The 12,312-nt window shown below is 51.1% G+C and overlaps 4 protein-coding genes across 4 annotated transcripts; 2 read left to right on the top strand and 2 right to left on the bottom strand.

Moving 5' to 3' along the window:
• Positions 1-1,810: 1,810 nt before the first annotated feature.
• Positions 1,811-2,110, top strand: BDQ94DRAFT_140572 (uncharacterized protein). Its single transcript, XM_026765649.1, has one exon. It carries the CDS (start codon positions 1,927-1,929, stop codon positions 2,080-2,082), a length of 156 nt encoding a protein of 51 aa, XP_026628309.1. The 5' UTR covers positions 1,811-1,926; the 3' UTR covers positions 2,083-2,110.
• A 2,111-nt stretch (positions 2,111-4,221) lies between these two features.
• Positions 4,222-4,592, top strand: BDQ94DRAFT_140570 (uncharacterized protein). Its single transcript, XM_026765648.1, has one exon. The coding sequence runs from the start codon at positions 4,331-4,333 to the stop codon at positions 4,535-4,537; it is 207 nt and encodes a 68-aa protein (XP_026628308.1). The 5' UTR covers positions 4,222-4,330; the 3' UTR covers positions 4,538-4,592.
• A 1,281-nt stretch (positions 4,593-5,873) lies between these two features.
• On the bottom strand, positions 5,874-6,201 carry BDQ94DRAFT_140569 (uncharacterized protein). The gene has a single exon (XM_026765647.1). The coding sequence runs from the start codon at positions 6,141-6,143 to the stop codon at positions 5,949-5,951; it is 195 nt and encodes a 64-aa protein (XP_026628307.1). The 5' UTR covers positions 6,144-6,201; the 3' UTR covers positions 5,874-5,948.
• A 65-nt stretch (positions 6,202-6,266) lies between these two features.
• BDQ94DRAFT_158578 (putative RNA polymerase II transcription elongation factor (Ctr9)) lies at positions 6,267-12,121 on the bottom strand (the record flags this gene model as incomplete). Its single annotated transcript, XM_026768971.1, has 5 exons — positions 6,267-9,059; positions 9,132-10,003; position 10,380; positions 10,878-11,193; positions 11,256-12,121. The coding sequence occupies 5 exons, from the start codon at positions 12,119-12,121 to the stop codon at positions 6,267-6,269; spliced, it is 4,848 nt and encodes a 1,615-aa protein (XP_026628306.1).
• Positions 12,122-12,312: the final 191 nt, after the last annotated feature.

The following is a 12,312-nucleotide window of genomic DNA, read 5'->3' as shown; positions in this document are numbered from 1 at the left end:
GGTCGAGCTTGAAAGCGCATGCCCCGTGTCGAGCGCCACGGAAAGTTTCTTGAGTGTTTTAGATTGTGAGTTGAAACGGCTGCGGGAAACGTATCCAAAAATTTAGGTCACGGGTGACAAGAAGGGAATGAATTGGGGGAAGGGGGAAACAAAAGGAAAAGCAAATGATAGATCAATTGCAAGAGGGGAAAGCAAAGAGAGAGAAAGAAGATAGTGGAGAGAGTAGTGAGCAAGTAAGAGAAAGAGAGGGAGAGAGAGCGTGTGAAGAAGATATGGAGACAACAGATGTGGGCAAAGGATGGAGTAAATGAGCCGTAAAGTAAGTTCCAGCCGTCGCTGTCGCAATAACAGTTTAGGGAGCAAGTGGTTTTACTGGACGGACCCGAACTAGTGGCCGCAGTACCAACGAAAAGGAATGATGGGTCGGGACTAGTCCGTAGATAGTGAGTAGTTGAATAGTAGTAGGAGGAGAAGTAGGTATGGATTAAATTCTGGGGAAAAACGAGGGTAAAACACTGGATGAATCGGGAAAAAGCCAACGATCACAACCAGCACTATAAAAAGAGCAGCAACAAACTACTACAAACTCCACACTAAGAGGAAGGGAGAGAAATTGAGACGGGGCAGACTCGAACAGAGAGAAAAGAGAAAGAGAGCGAAGGAGAGGGATGAGGGAAGGGTACTATACTAGTAGTAGAAATTGAAGATGGAGGGAAAGGAGCGAGACGAGACGATCATCAAATACTGGCGATGCCAATCCCAGCCCAGTTCCAGACTTTATTTTACGGTACACCAACAACACGGGACGGCAGGGGTATTGAGCGTATTTTCCTCCCCCTCTCCCAACTGCATCGGATGCCGTAAGGTAAACCGCTTCAGCCAGCAAGTCAGTCACAAAACTCAAAATGGTAAAACCTACGTTGTTTTTTTTTATACCATTTTTTTTTATTTTCCTTTCCTTTCTTTTCTTTTTTCTTAACTTTTTGACTTTCTTGTCCCGCCCACGTTCGCCGTTGAAAAACTTTCTCTGCTTTTCTTTTTCTTCCTTCGGGAAGTAAATGGGCGATTTTTCCATTGGCCCTGCCTGAGGGCATTTGTTTTAGTAGCTAGCTGTAGGATTAGTATTTATTGACAGAATCATTACCGGTGTCAGGAATTCTTCCGTTCAGCAGTTAAGGTAACAGCTAGACACTACTACATTACTACTACTTCAACTATGCTTGGACCTCGCTCCTCGGCCCCAAAAAGAGACCTTACGGAGTAAACAAATAGTAGTTAACAAAGTCTCAGGATTTATCATCCTGAATCCTGAGCTCCGCCTTACGGCTCTCTTCCCCGATGGTATTTCTACATAGCAGTCGGCCTTATGGAACCAGAACCAAGCTTGTGCTGTGTATGCTGTGTATGTGTAAGTAAGTAGTGTTGACATTGACACCTTTCCCATCTGTCGTGTCCCGCAGCTGCAGTAACAACATCATCGTCATCGTCATCCCCCCAAAGTGGATATAGCATACTTTAAAAAAAGCAACATGGGTTTGAGATCATGATCGAAGGGAAGATGGAAAAGAGATCCCTTCTCCTTGCCCCCCCAAAGAGGCAACCGAGGGAGGGGAAATTGAGCTAACCTCCTAATCCACGGGATCGTTCGATCCCGAGGCAGTTGAACCAAAGATAGACACTATCATCCTTCGTGGGGAAAACCGATACGTTGCAATCAAGAGGGAATACGCAACAAAAAGCAAAGGAGTTAGTTCAACCCCCTCCCCCTTTCGCACAGACATTCAATGGCTTGACTGCCTAACTCATGAGCCCCCAATTGACCGAACTTTCCTCCCCTATTAACCGTCTAGTTAGTCAATTGCCCCTTAAACTACTACCACCTACGCAGTCCCAAGATACCTAAGTAAGTAACAGGTATCACCCAAAATGGGACAGGGGAAGACCGACTCGGATACAGAGGCAAAGACAGAGAGAAACAGAGTGAAGATGAGTGGGACTTCAATCCTCGATTGCTTTCCCTTTTCGGTCTTTAATTTTAATTACTATTATCTGTCGGGGTCCATGGATTGCGCCGTGCGCTGATCGATCGGGCTTTTGCCTAGACATGGACTCGAGATGGAAAGAGAGACACAGAGAGAGATCCCTCAAGGCACTAAAACTCCTCCGGTGCAATAAAACAACGCACATGGGCTTCCAGTCATGGTTCTAGGGGCTTCTGTCGAAACAACAGGGGAATAATGGGTAACATAAGAAAAAAAAGCAAACATGCTGATTAGCGGTCGGAAATCGTCTCCTCGACGCACACACAAAGCTGTTGTTGTCGTTGCTTATGGAATGATGAGCTGAGACGATAATTTAATGAATGATATGCGTTCTGCCTTCCCTAAGACAATTAACTAAACGATGCCGCAATGACCTACAGAGTCCACTTTGCTACAGATTACTATCGATTATCTATTTCCCCAAGGGCCCAGAATCCATAACATGATAATTAATCTATCTGACCGTCGAGCACCGAGCTCTCAGCTCGGGACACTCGGTCAGACGCGATGATCTCACGGGGACTTCCGTTGGGCAAGTATTGGCGGTGGGTTCGATGGAACCACGAAGGACTGATAGTGAATCAATTGATAGGCGATGGATGCGATGTGCAACGGGATCATGTCTAATCGAAGCCATACATGGACTTCGGTCATTATCTGGGAAAATTTCTCTTGGATCTTTTCCACCCCCCCCCGCTGGAGTAAGACAATTTCCATTTGCACCGTTACTCTTCGGCGGGCTACTCTTGCGAGAGAAGTCAGAATATTCGCGCGTTTGTTCGGGGTAAACTCCATACAGTCAGCAGGCGAGCACGCTGATTGACGGGTTCATTGTGGACATGCATACGTACCTACATGCATGCATGCAGCTACTGGGTAGGTACAGACAACCTACGGAGCACAGTGCCTAGGACTACCTAGTGCATAAGCAGTCCTGAGACTCCATGAACACAAACAGCATGACATCCGAACAGCCTCGAATTTGACCGAGGGAGGTTGTCCCTCCCTTCCTTCCTTTCCCTTGTCCCGACAATACGAGAGAGACGTCAAACTCAGGCACCACCGGATCTTCATTCGCTTAGAGGGAAGACGTCGGGGCCCAGTTTCAACGTTTCTCCCCACCGGGCAACAATAGTCGTGCTAGGCTGCTAGCCCTAGGTTACAGTGTCTTGACTGGACGCCCGACGGAAGCTTTCTCGGCCTGGCTGAACCTTGTGAACGCCAGAGCGGATCCTGTGTGTCGGGATAAGCTGGTTGACTTGCCAGATTGGTTCGGGGACCCAGAGGGAAGCCACGGGCTGGAAGGGGACGCTTGAACCATGGTTCTGGTAATGGCAATTGGGTGAAAGGTTGCATCCGCGCCAGGCACAAACAAACAATTCCCAACATGACAGGTATAACTCTAATTCAAAATAATTTCATAACTGCTAGCTCAAGGGTGGGAATACACATATACATACAGCCACCACATCCCACTCCTAAGTATCTATCTACTAACTGCGCTCATTTCCTGCAACTACTGGATCTACCTGCTGGAATTGGAGGACTGCTCCGACCGGAGGAGACGGTGGAAGACGCGAACGGCGCACAAAATCCGCCCAAGCGGTGGTGGATTATATCCACTTAACGTGGTGAAATCGACTCATCATATTAAATCGACACGCGACCATCCTGGTCGGTCCCCATCTTAATAGACAGATTCATGCAGTGACCAGGATGCCCGGACTTGCTAGACCCAGTGAGGATATGGACAATTAACAGTAGTGCTACTCTCTGTTCCACCGCGTGCGGTTCAGTCTTAGGTACCGAGGGACACCAACAGAAAAATTACCACGCGAGCCACCTGCGAAAGTAAATAGTAGGACGCGTTGCTTCTCAGCAAGTGTCATGATTGTTCAGTCGGTCTCAGTCTCCAATGGGTCTTGCCTCGGGCCCGAGATGACACAATTCCACACATGTGCTTCGGCCGTCTCCAACCGACAAACGTTGGATGGATACTTTTACAGCGTCCGTTAAAGTCAATTGGAAACGTCATATTAGCTGTCAATTGCTACTTCCCCATGGTCGGTTATCCTTAGTACGGAGACTATGGACTCTACGGGGTGGACCTAGGAACCTGGAGCTGAAAAGGAACCATTGCAGGATGAGAAGGAGGGGAAAAAGAGGGAGGAGAGGGGAATGAAAGGATTGATGGATTACTCGATTGAGTCATCCCAGATCTCACTTCTCAGATTGAGTGCGAACACACCGCCAATATGTTTTCATCTTGACTAACCCAGAACTTGCTTATGCGCCTCGTACATGTACCTGCATCTCTCGTGCAGCCCGTCACGTTCCCTAACCCCCCTCACGTTTCTTTCTTGTTTTATCTTCTTTTTTTTCTTTTCTTTTTCTTTCTTACATGGACCGGCGGTCTGGATGTGCATCCTGCTCGTGGGAGGATCTTCCCAGCCAGCATGGAGACGTGTCCAATATGGAGTAAGTCACTCCATTGACTGGGGCAGCTGTGGACAGGAACACTGCATGAGAATCGGTAGGAATCCGCCTGCTTCCAGCCGTCAATGACTACTAATAATAATGAATAATTCCGACGTAAGTAGCAGTTCTTCCGGTGCAGCTGAGGCTCGTCAGCTGATCCACCGAGGGTCTTTTTTGCCCTCCTTACGTATATTTTACTTACATACCTCCCAAACCGGTATTGAAGATACCGAAACCGGACCGGATACCCACCATCCGCACCACTCTTACCATACCATACAACTTGGTACTATACTTATCCTCCTCCATCATTGTGCAGATACCCACAGTAAGGCCATAATGGAGAGAGCCCCATTGAGAAATAATATATTGCAGATAAGAGAAGCCACACACACAGAGAGAGAGACAAGAGAGTGAGAGAGGGATGGAGAAAGAAAGAAGGAGAAAGAGACTGACCGAAGAAAAACCCCTCAGACACACACATACACACACGCACACCAACCACTAACAAAGAAATCCCCAAATCAAGACCACCACCAACAATTTCCCTCAATGCCACACACACACGCACACATATACACAACATCCCCAAAACTAGCCCCCATCCACATCTCAAACCTCAAACACAACAACTTCACACATCTCGCTTCAGCCCCAAAAGGCAGGCAGTAACACCACCAACCTCCTACTTTGTAACTACTACCACACCACTGTCTCAGATCCAACCTTATTAACCACTGCTACACCCACCCCTTTCTTGTCCAAGTTACACTTATCCTCCCCTAGCGTGTAGCACCATCCAACCCAACCCACCCCCCTCCTCCTCCCCTTCCCTGCCCCCAACTTCTTTCTCCATCGTTCGAAGGACTCCTGACGATCCCTGGTGTCTAGACTCGAGACTAAGGACGATAGGTTGTAGCCCAGCCCTTTCTTTCGCTGTTATTAGTACTGTGGGTGGTGGGGGTTGTGGTGCTTTAGTTCGGTTTAGTCTACTTAGTCTAGTTTTAGTTGTACCGAGTCAGTAAACTAACCATTTATGACTGAATGGGATGATGGATGGATCGGGGGTTGGTTTCCTTGATTGATTGATTGATTTGCTGATGCGTATCGTTTTCGGTATGTATGTTTTGGTATTTATTCTCTATCTACTACCTCGACTTCTATACTTATACTCTCTATACTTGGGTTGATATAGACTACCTTCCTTGCTTACTTACTAGGTAGTATGTTGGAATAAGAAGATTACTACTAGTAGTAAGGTAAACCACTTGCTGAACTTACTCCAGGAACATTATAATTGGATTCAATTGAATTGAACTACACCTAGCATAGTATATACCTGCTATACTACTGGCTGGGGTTCAACATCACTCTTACTATATACAGCCAGACAGTACATCCATAACAGCATCAATTGTTCTTAGTAGTTCATGCTCCATAGTATAGACATTCCTGCCCCGCCCCCCCCCATAGTAAATACCGATAAGTAAGTAAGTAGTAGTAGTAATAATATCTGAAGTATCGAACATCCAATCCCAACGCCATCTTTTCAAATACATGAATGGAAAGTTGGAATGAAAGAGAAAAACAATATAGAGAAAGATAACAAGCAAGGCACACCATTCGTAAAACTACAAGTTCCTTCTGCACTCCTCTCCTCTCCCCCCCCCCCCCCCCCCCCAACTCAACAAGCTCCTAAAGAGGTAGTAGTAGATAAGTAAGGTCTAGATCACTCACTTACTCAATTCACTCATCCTCCTTCAAATCCATATCATCATCGCCACCATCGTCATTGAATAATCCATCATCGTCGTCTTCGCCCCCATCGCCCCCAGTTGTGGCCCCTTCGCCCCCTCCTCCAGCCACCACCGCCCCATCATCCTCATTCTCTTCATCCTCATCATCATCAGCCACTCGTTGATTGACCTTGGCCCGACGACGCTGCACCACATCCTGCTCTTCTTCATCCTCGTCATCATTCGCCCCAGTATCACGCATTGCATGATCTTCATCATCATCAGCATCAGCACCACCCGCCCCTCCCTCCTCGTCGTCATCCGAATCCACCACCATCTCACTACTCTTGTACTTGCTCTGCTGCGCCTTACTACCAGACCGACGTTCCAGACGCCGGCGCTTCTTCGGCGCCGCCGCCGCTTCGCCATCGGAGTCCGGTTCCGAGCTCCTCTCTCTGGAAGGAGAATCGCCCCCATCATTGATGAAATCGTCCTCATTGCGCTTCTTCTTGCGCTTGGTAGACGTCGTCCTCTTCTTGCGCTTGACCTTAGCACCCGTCTCCGACTCAGTGGTAAGTTCCGCTTCCTCACGCGCACGTTCTTCTTCCGCGCGCTGCTCCGCCAGCCGCTGCGCTTCCTCGATCATGCGCTGCCGTTCCTCCGCGACGCGCTGTTTGCGCTCGCGCTCTGCTTCCTGCGCCTTGCGCACTTCTTCTTCGCGCTGGCGCTTTTCGGCTTCGCGCGCCTCGCGCGCTTGTTGGAGCTTGGCCGCGTTCTTCTCTTCGTATTCCTTTTGGCTTTGGAGCGCGCGCTCGAGTTGCTTGAGAATAGTGCGGCCCATGTTGGCGCGCTGTTCTAAGGCGCTAGACGGGTACGGTGGGTTCTTAGCCTGTGCCACGCGGTTGAAGGTCTCCACGGCTTGTTGGAGGCCTTCGGCGGCGTCCTGGACGTCTTGGACGGTCTTTTGCGTTTCCGGGAGGCCGTAGGTGAGGGAGGCGATTTGGTTCTGGACGAAGGCGACGTTGAATTCGAGGTGGACTTGGCCCGGAGCGACGGAGTGGGCGCGCTGCGCGTAGTCGAGGGCGGTTTTCATGGCTTGTAGGTTCATCTCTTGCTTGCCCTTGGCAAGCCAGACGCGGCCGAGGCAGGCGAGGATTTGTGCGTCGCGGGCGCGGTCTTTGGATAGGGCTGCTTCGTAGTGTTCGATCGAGCGGGTGTATTGACGGAGCTCGGCGTAGACGTGACCGAGGTTGAGGTAGACGCTGGCGTCGCGCAATGTGTCCCGGATCTTGGAGAAGATGTGGACAGCGGAAGCATGATCCTTTTTGTCGTCAACGAGTGCGATGGCGATACCCTGGGCGGCGTATGCATTGCGAGGGTCCAGTTGGAGGGCCTTGTCGAAGAATTCAACGGCCCGCTCGTACATCTTACGCCGCTTCTCTTTGTCCTGGTCGCTGTCGCGGCGCATGTCGCGCGCTGTGGACAGGTGGATGTTGCCCATGCCCGTCAAGGAGTACCGGTCGTGCTTGTCGTAGTATTGCAGGGTGTGTTTGTAGTGGCGCTGTTCGTGGTCTTCGGCCAGGTTGGCTGCCCGCTTCTTCGACTTGCTAAGGTACCAGCCGAACAGGGCGCGCACTTCCAGGTTGGTCGAGTCGGCCTCGTAGAGCTTGGCCATCTTCTTCGGTCCCTCGTCCGTGGGGCTCTGGCGCAGAGCGATGTACGTCAAGCGTGCATTGGCTTCGGTGTAGTCGGCGTGCCGCTCCAGGAGACCCTGGTAGACCTTCTTGGCTTCTTCCGGCATGTCGGCTGCCTCGTAGGTTCGGCCTAGGTTGAAGCTGATGGTGGTGACGAGCGCATCGGTGTCGAGTTCGCTTTCCTTCTCCTTGGATCGGACGCAGGCATCCAGCGCTGCTTGGAACATGGTCCGGGCTCGTTCGATCTTCTCGGCTTGATAAAGGAAGCATCCCATGTTGTTGAGGAGTTGCGGGGGAAGGTGGACGCGAAGAGCTGCCTTAACCTGCTCTTCATCTTCGACGCCTTCGGGGCGCTCTTCCTCTGCGACCTCTGCCAGCTGCATCTCTTCTAGCTGGGTGAGGCACTGCATGCTCTTCTCAGGAGCGCTCTGCTCGTACAGCCGGGCCAGGTACACCAAGACGGACTCATCGGGCGAGATCTTCTTAGTCTCGTCCTTCCAGAGGGCGCGGACCGATTCCAGAAGGTTGATGGCCTTCTTGATCTCAGCCGACTTGTCTTCCTTGCTGCCGCTTCTCTGCGCCGCGAAGACCTCCTCCGCATGAAGCGCGCCGAGCAGGACCATGCATTCGGCATTCTTCGTCTGCTGAATGATCTTTTCGAGGCGGAACTTGGCTCCATCGAAGTCCTTGTTGGACACTTGTATTTGTACCGTGCCGAACTTGGCCGGGAGGTATCCCTTCTCACCACCTCCACGAGCCTGGTCGGAGCGGTTGTAATACTCCGCAGCACGCGTCAGGTCGCCTTCATAATGGGACTTCCGACCGAGGAGATACCAGCCGTCGCTGGCAATCTGCATGACATCGGTGTGTTCGATGGCCTTCCGGGCCAGGGTCTCAACGGTTGAGTATGCCTTCCGGAGGAGGAAGTACCCGCCAAACAAAGAGCAAGTCATCGGATATTCCTTGTCGATTTTGAAAGCCTTCTGTGTGTACTGTGTCATTGCCACCTTGTACAATGAACCGAAAGCCGGGTCTGTCGTAGCATGTCGTGAACTGTCGTAAAGATAGTACACTGCGAGGAGAATATTCGCAACCTTGGAGTCGGGGTTCTGTCTCGCAACGAAAGATCAAGAGATTAGTAAAGAAGGAACTGATACGTATGACATATGCGTGGAACTCACCAACGCCAAAGCTCGCTCCCAAGCGACCTTAGCCTGCTCTTTAAAGCCCAGCTGCCACAAGCAACTACCGATACCGATCCGCGGGTCGGGATCTGTCAAACTGGGCATCTTCATCAGAACCTTCTGGTAGCCCTCAAGAGCCTCGGCGTATCGCCCAAGCAAGTATTGCGTTCTCGCGCGTCCAAGGATAGCCATTACATTCCGACCGCCAAAAGCCTTGGAGGACTCATCGAAGCACTTGAGCGCCTGCCGCAGCGACTCTACCCTCTCGGATGTATCAACGGTGCCCGGACGAACTGGACGGGGTGGATGTAGCGAGGCGCGCAGCAGCGACAAGACACCTCGCGCCAGGAATAGAGGGGGGAACGCCGGATTCAGTCGCGAAGCCTCGTTCAACGTCGACGTCGCAAGTTGGAGATAATGATCCTTCGTCTTCGCCTCGGTGTACAATTCTCCTTCGGGGGCAACGCGGGGGGCATTCCGACTCTTCAACATCAACAGCCAGCAAACCCATCCCAGCAGACCGAGTTTCTCTTTGGTAGCTCCATGGGCGACCGACGCGAGACCTTTGTTAAGGATGTCGATGGCATGATCGAGTTGTTTTTGCTTGGCGTACGCCAGCGCGATTGTGACCCAGAAGTTCTTAGCGGCCTTTTCATTCTCCAGCAGTGTGCAGAGTTCGGTTGGGTCATCCGGAAGAATCTCTAGGCTGACCTCGACTTCACTGTCAAGGGTGGACGCGGGAATGTCGATGGCGGAGGGAATGTCAGAAAAACGGAGATTGGGCAACGGGTTGGCCGCTGGAAGAGAATCGCCGTTCGTGCCATTGGCGTGGCCATTTTGAAGGGACGCCATGGCGTGTGCGGGTACTGCTTTGAGCAATGTGTTGTGTTGTAGATGGGCAATGGGGGAAGGATTGCGACTGTTTCGGAGAGGTGAAAGGAGCTTGGCTCGTAGTTCAGCTCAACTCATGATCGGGATGAAACTAAACTGAAGCGGAGGATGAGAAGACGCGGGTGGAAGAAGTGCCTTCTTGCCGGAAGACTAGCAAGAAGAGCGCTTCGGAATTTGTAGCAGTCAGAAAGACAAAGGCGGTGGTTGCAGCAGACTGAGGTCGATGCTTTCTGAAGCGCTCCGGAGGTTTGGCATGAGAGAGTGAGAGAGACAGAGAGAGGCTGGCCGGGCCGAGTTTACACCGCCACCGCCCGCTTGCCAACTGTGGCTTGTTATTCACTCTCTCTTACTCACTCTCCGCATCTCTGTGTTTACATGATAGTCATCTAATATTGTATTCGGACCAATAGATTATGATGTTTTCTTGAGTTTTTGGTAATAGATGGCATGCAGGGGCTATCCTGCGTTGTATTAAAATCTTGTCAATAAATCGTGTTTCATCTAATACACCTGCTCGGTGTTAAATAATATGCATCACACCAGAAAGCTATAATAATATCGTCGGAGAAGAAATCAAAGACTGCCCGAAACCACGCCCAAATAAACACAGTGGAGGGGAGAGGCATCTATTCGAGCGAGACCCATCACGCCAGTAACCAAAAACAATCATAACAATACTCTAAGCGCATATGCTCATGTCATGCAACGGGTTGGTTAGAGTGTCGGTCATAGCACACATATCGGCAACGTCGACTCAAGGCCGAAGAGGTCATTTCCACATCAGAATCCCAGTAGCTTGGGCAGTTTACAGAGGAACACCGTGCCTAGAAGCACCATGAAGATCCGGCCAACCTCGGCCCAGTGTCCCAACCGCACATGTGCTTCAGCATACCCTGCAGCCGCGGCAGTCTTCCGGTCCTCGAATCCATGCCCAACTTCGATAGACCCGGCCAGCTCGGACGGAAACCTCCCCGTCTCGTAGTATTCCTCAAGTAACTGATCCTTCTCGGTCCAGCGCTCGCGGAGCCACGAGTCGAACTCTTGCTGATCGTCCAGAGGGATCTCGGAGACAGCAAACCGTCTCCAATGCATATTGACCGAGGTGGGCGGTCGCCCTTGCAGGTACGTCGACCGAAGAGTAAAGTACTTGTCAGGTAGACTACCCTTTCTGTTGAGGAAGTAATTAGTGGTGTGCCCATTCGCTTGCAAGCGAGCGCATCAAGTACTTACGGAGGTCCTTCGTAGGCTACGGTGCAGTCATAGACCCACTCCACCGTCCCACGCAACTGTTGCAGACAGAAAAACAAACCAGTGGAGCGAGGAAGCAGCTCATGCTTCAAAGGGGACAGTCCCTGCTTTGCGGCATACTCTGCACTCCGCCGCCTGGTGTTGATGGATAGGTTTGTCCCCTCGGGGAATATCAGGAGCCACATGGGGTCATATTGCGGGGACCCCGACTGCGATCCCGTGTGCTGAGTCTTCAGCTTCTCCAATCGATGTTGCAGACGGGGCTTGTCGGACAACCATTTGCGAGCCATGAAGATAAAGCCGTAGAAGGTCATACCTTGGCCGATAATAGGGATGTACTTCAACGATTCCTTAAGGATGATGAAGATGCGTCCGTGCATCGTATTCGTGTATGCCACCCACCACAGATAGATCCAATCAGTATACACCTGGTGGTTGGCTATGAGGACCATTCGCTCCGGGAATTGGGTCTTTAAGCGCCCATCCTCTGCGACGTGGACCTGACCCCGTACACTCTTGTCACCGCTGACTCGCACAAAGGTAGGACAGCCCCATTGAGTGAGAGCCGTGATCACCAAGCCAAAGGACTGTTTTGTATATGCCATATAGGAGTAATACCAATCCTTGTTTATCACGTATAGAGGGGAGCCGATAACCTGGGTCGCTAGGATGGCGACGCAGCAGCAGTTGAACCATGTTGCCAGGAGCAAAGAGCGGAGGAGCTGCATCGCAATTCCATGCTTCAAACGGGGTTCCTCATCCTGACTGTCGGAAGGCTGCTTCTTTGAAGAGGCTGTGTGATCCAGCTGGGGTTCATGCTTTCGTTGTCGAACCTCGGAGGTACCCATGATGAGAATCAGTTGTTGGCGACGAGGCTTTACGAAGGGACTTGCAGGCCGACTATATGAGGAAGGATAAAGTTCTAGAGATAATGGAACTGGATCGGGCACTGATTAGCTTTCCTACCCTTGAATCACGCGAGCAACCAGATGCAGCACACTGTACCAGGAAGAGCGGTGTCTGCCGGAAGGCCACCAGT

Source organism: Aspergillus welwitschiae (assembly GCF_003344945.1).
Source record: "Aspergillus welwitschiae strain CBS 139.54b unplaced genomic scaffold BDQ94scaffold_10, whole genome shotgun sequence".
NCBI lineage: Eukaryota > Fungi > Ascomycota > Eurotiomycetes > Eurotiales > Aspergillaceae > Aspergillus > Aspergillus welwitschiae.
Note: the sequence above shows the minus strand (reverse complement) of the source record. Positions and strands in the feature narration are given on the sequence as shown.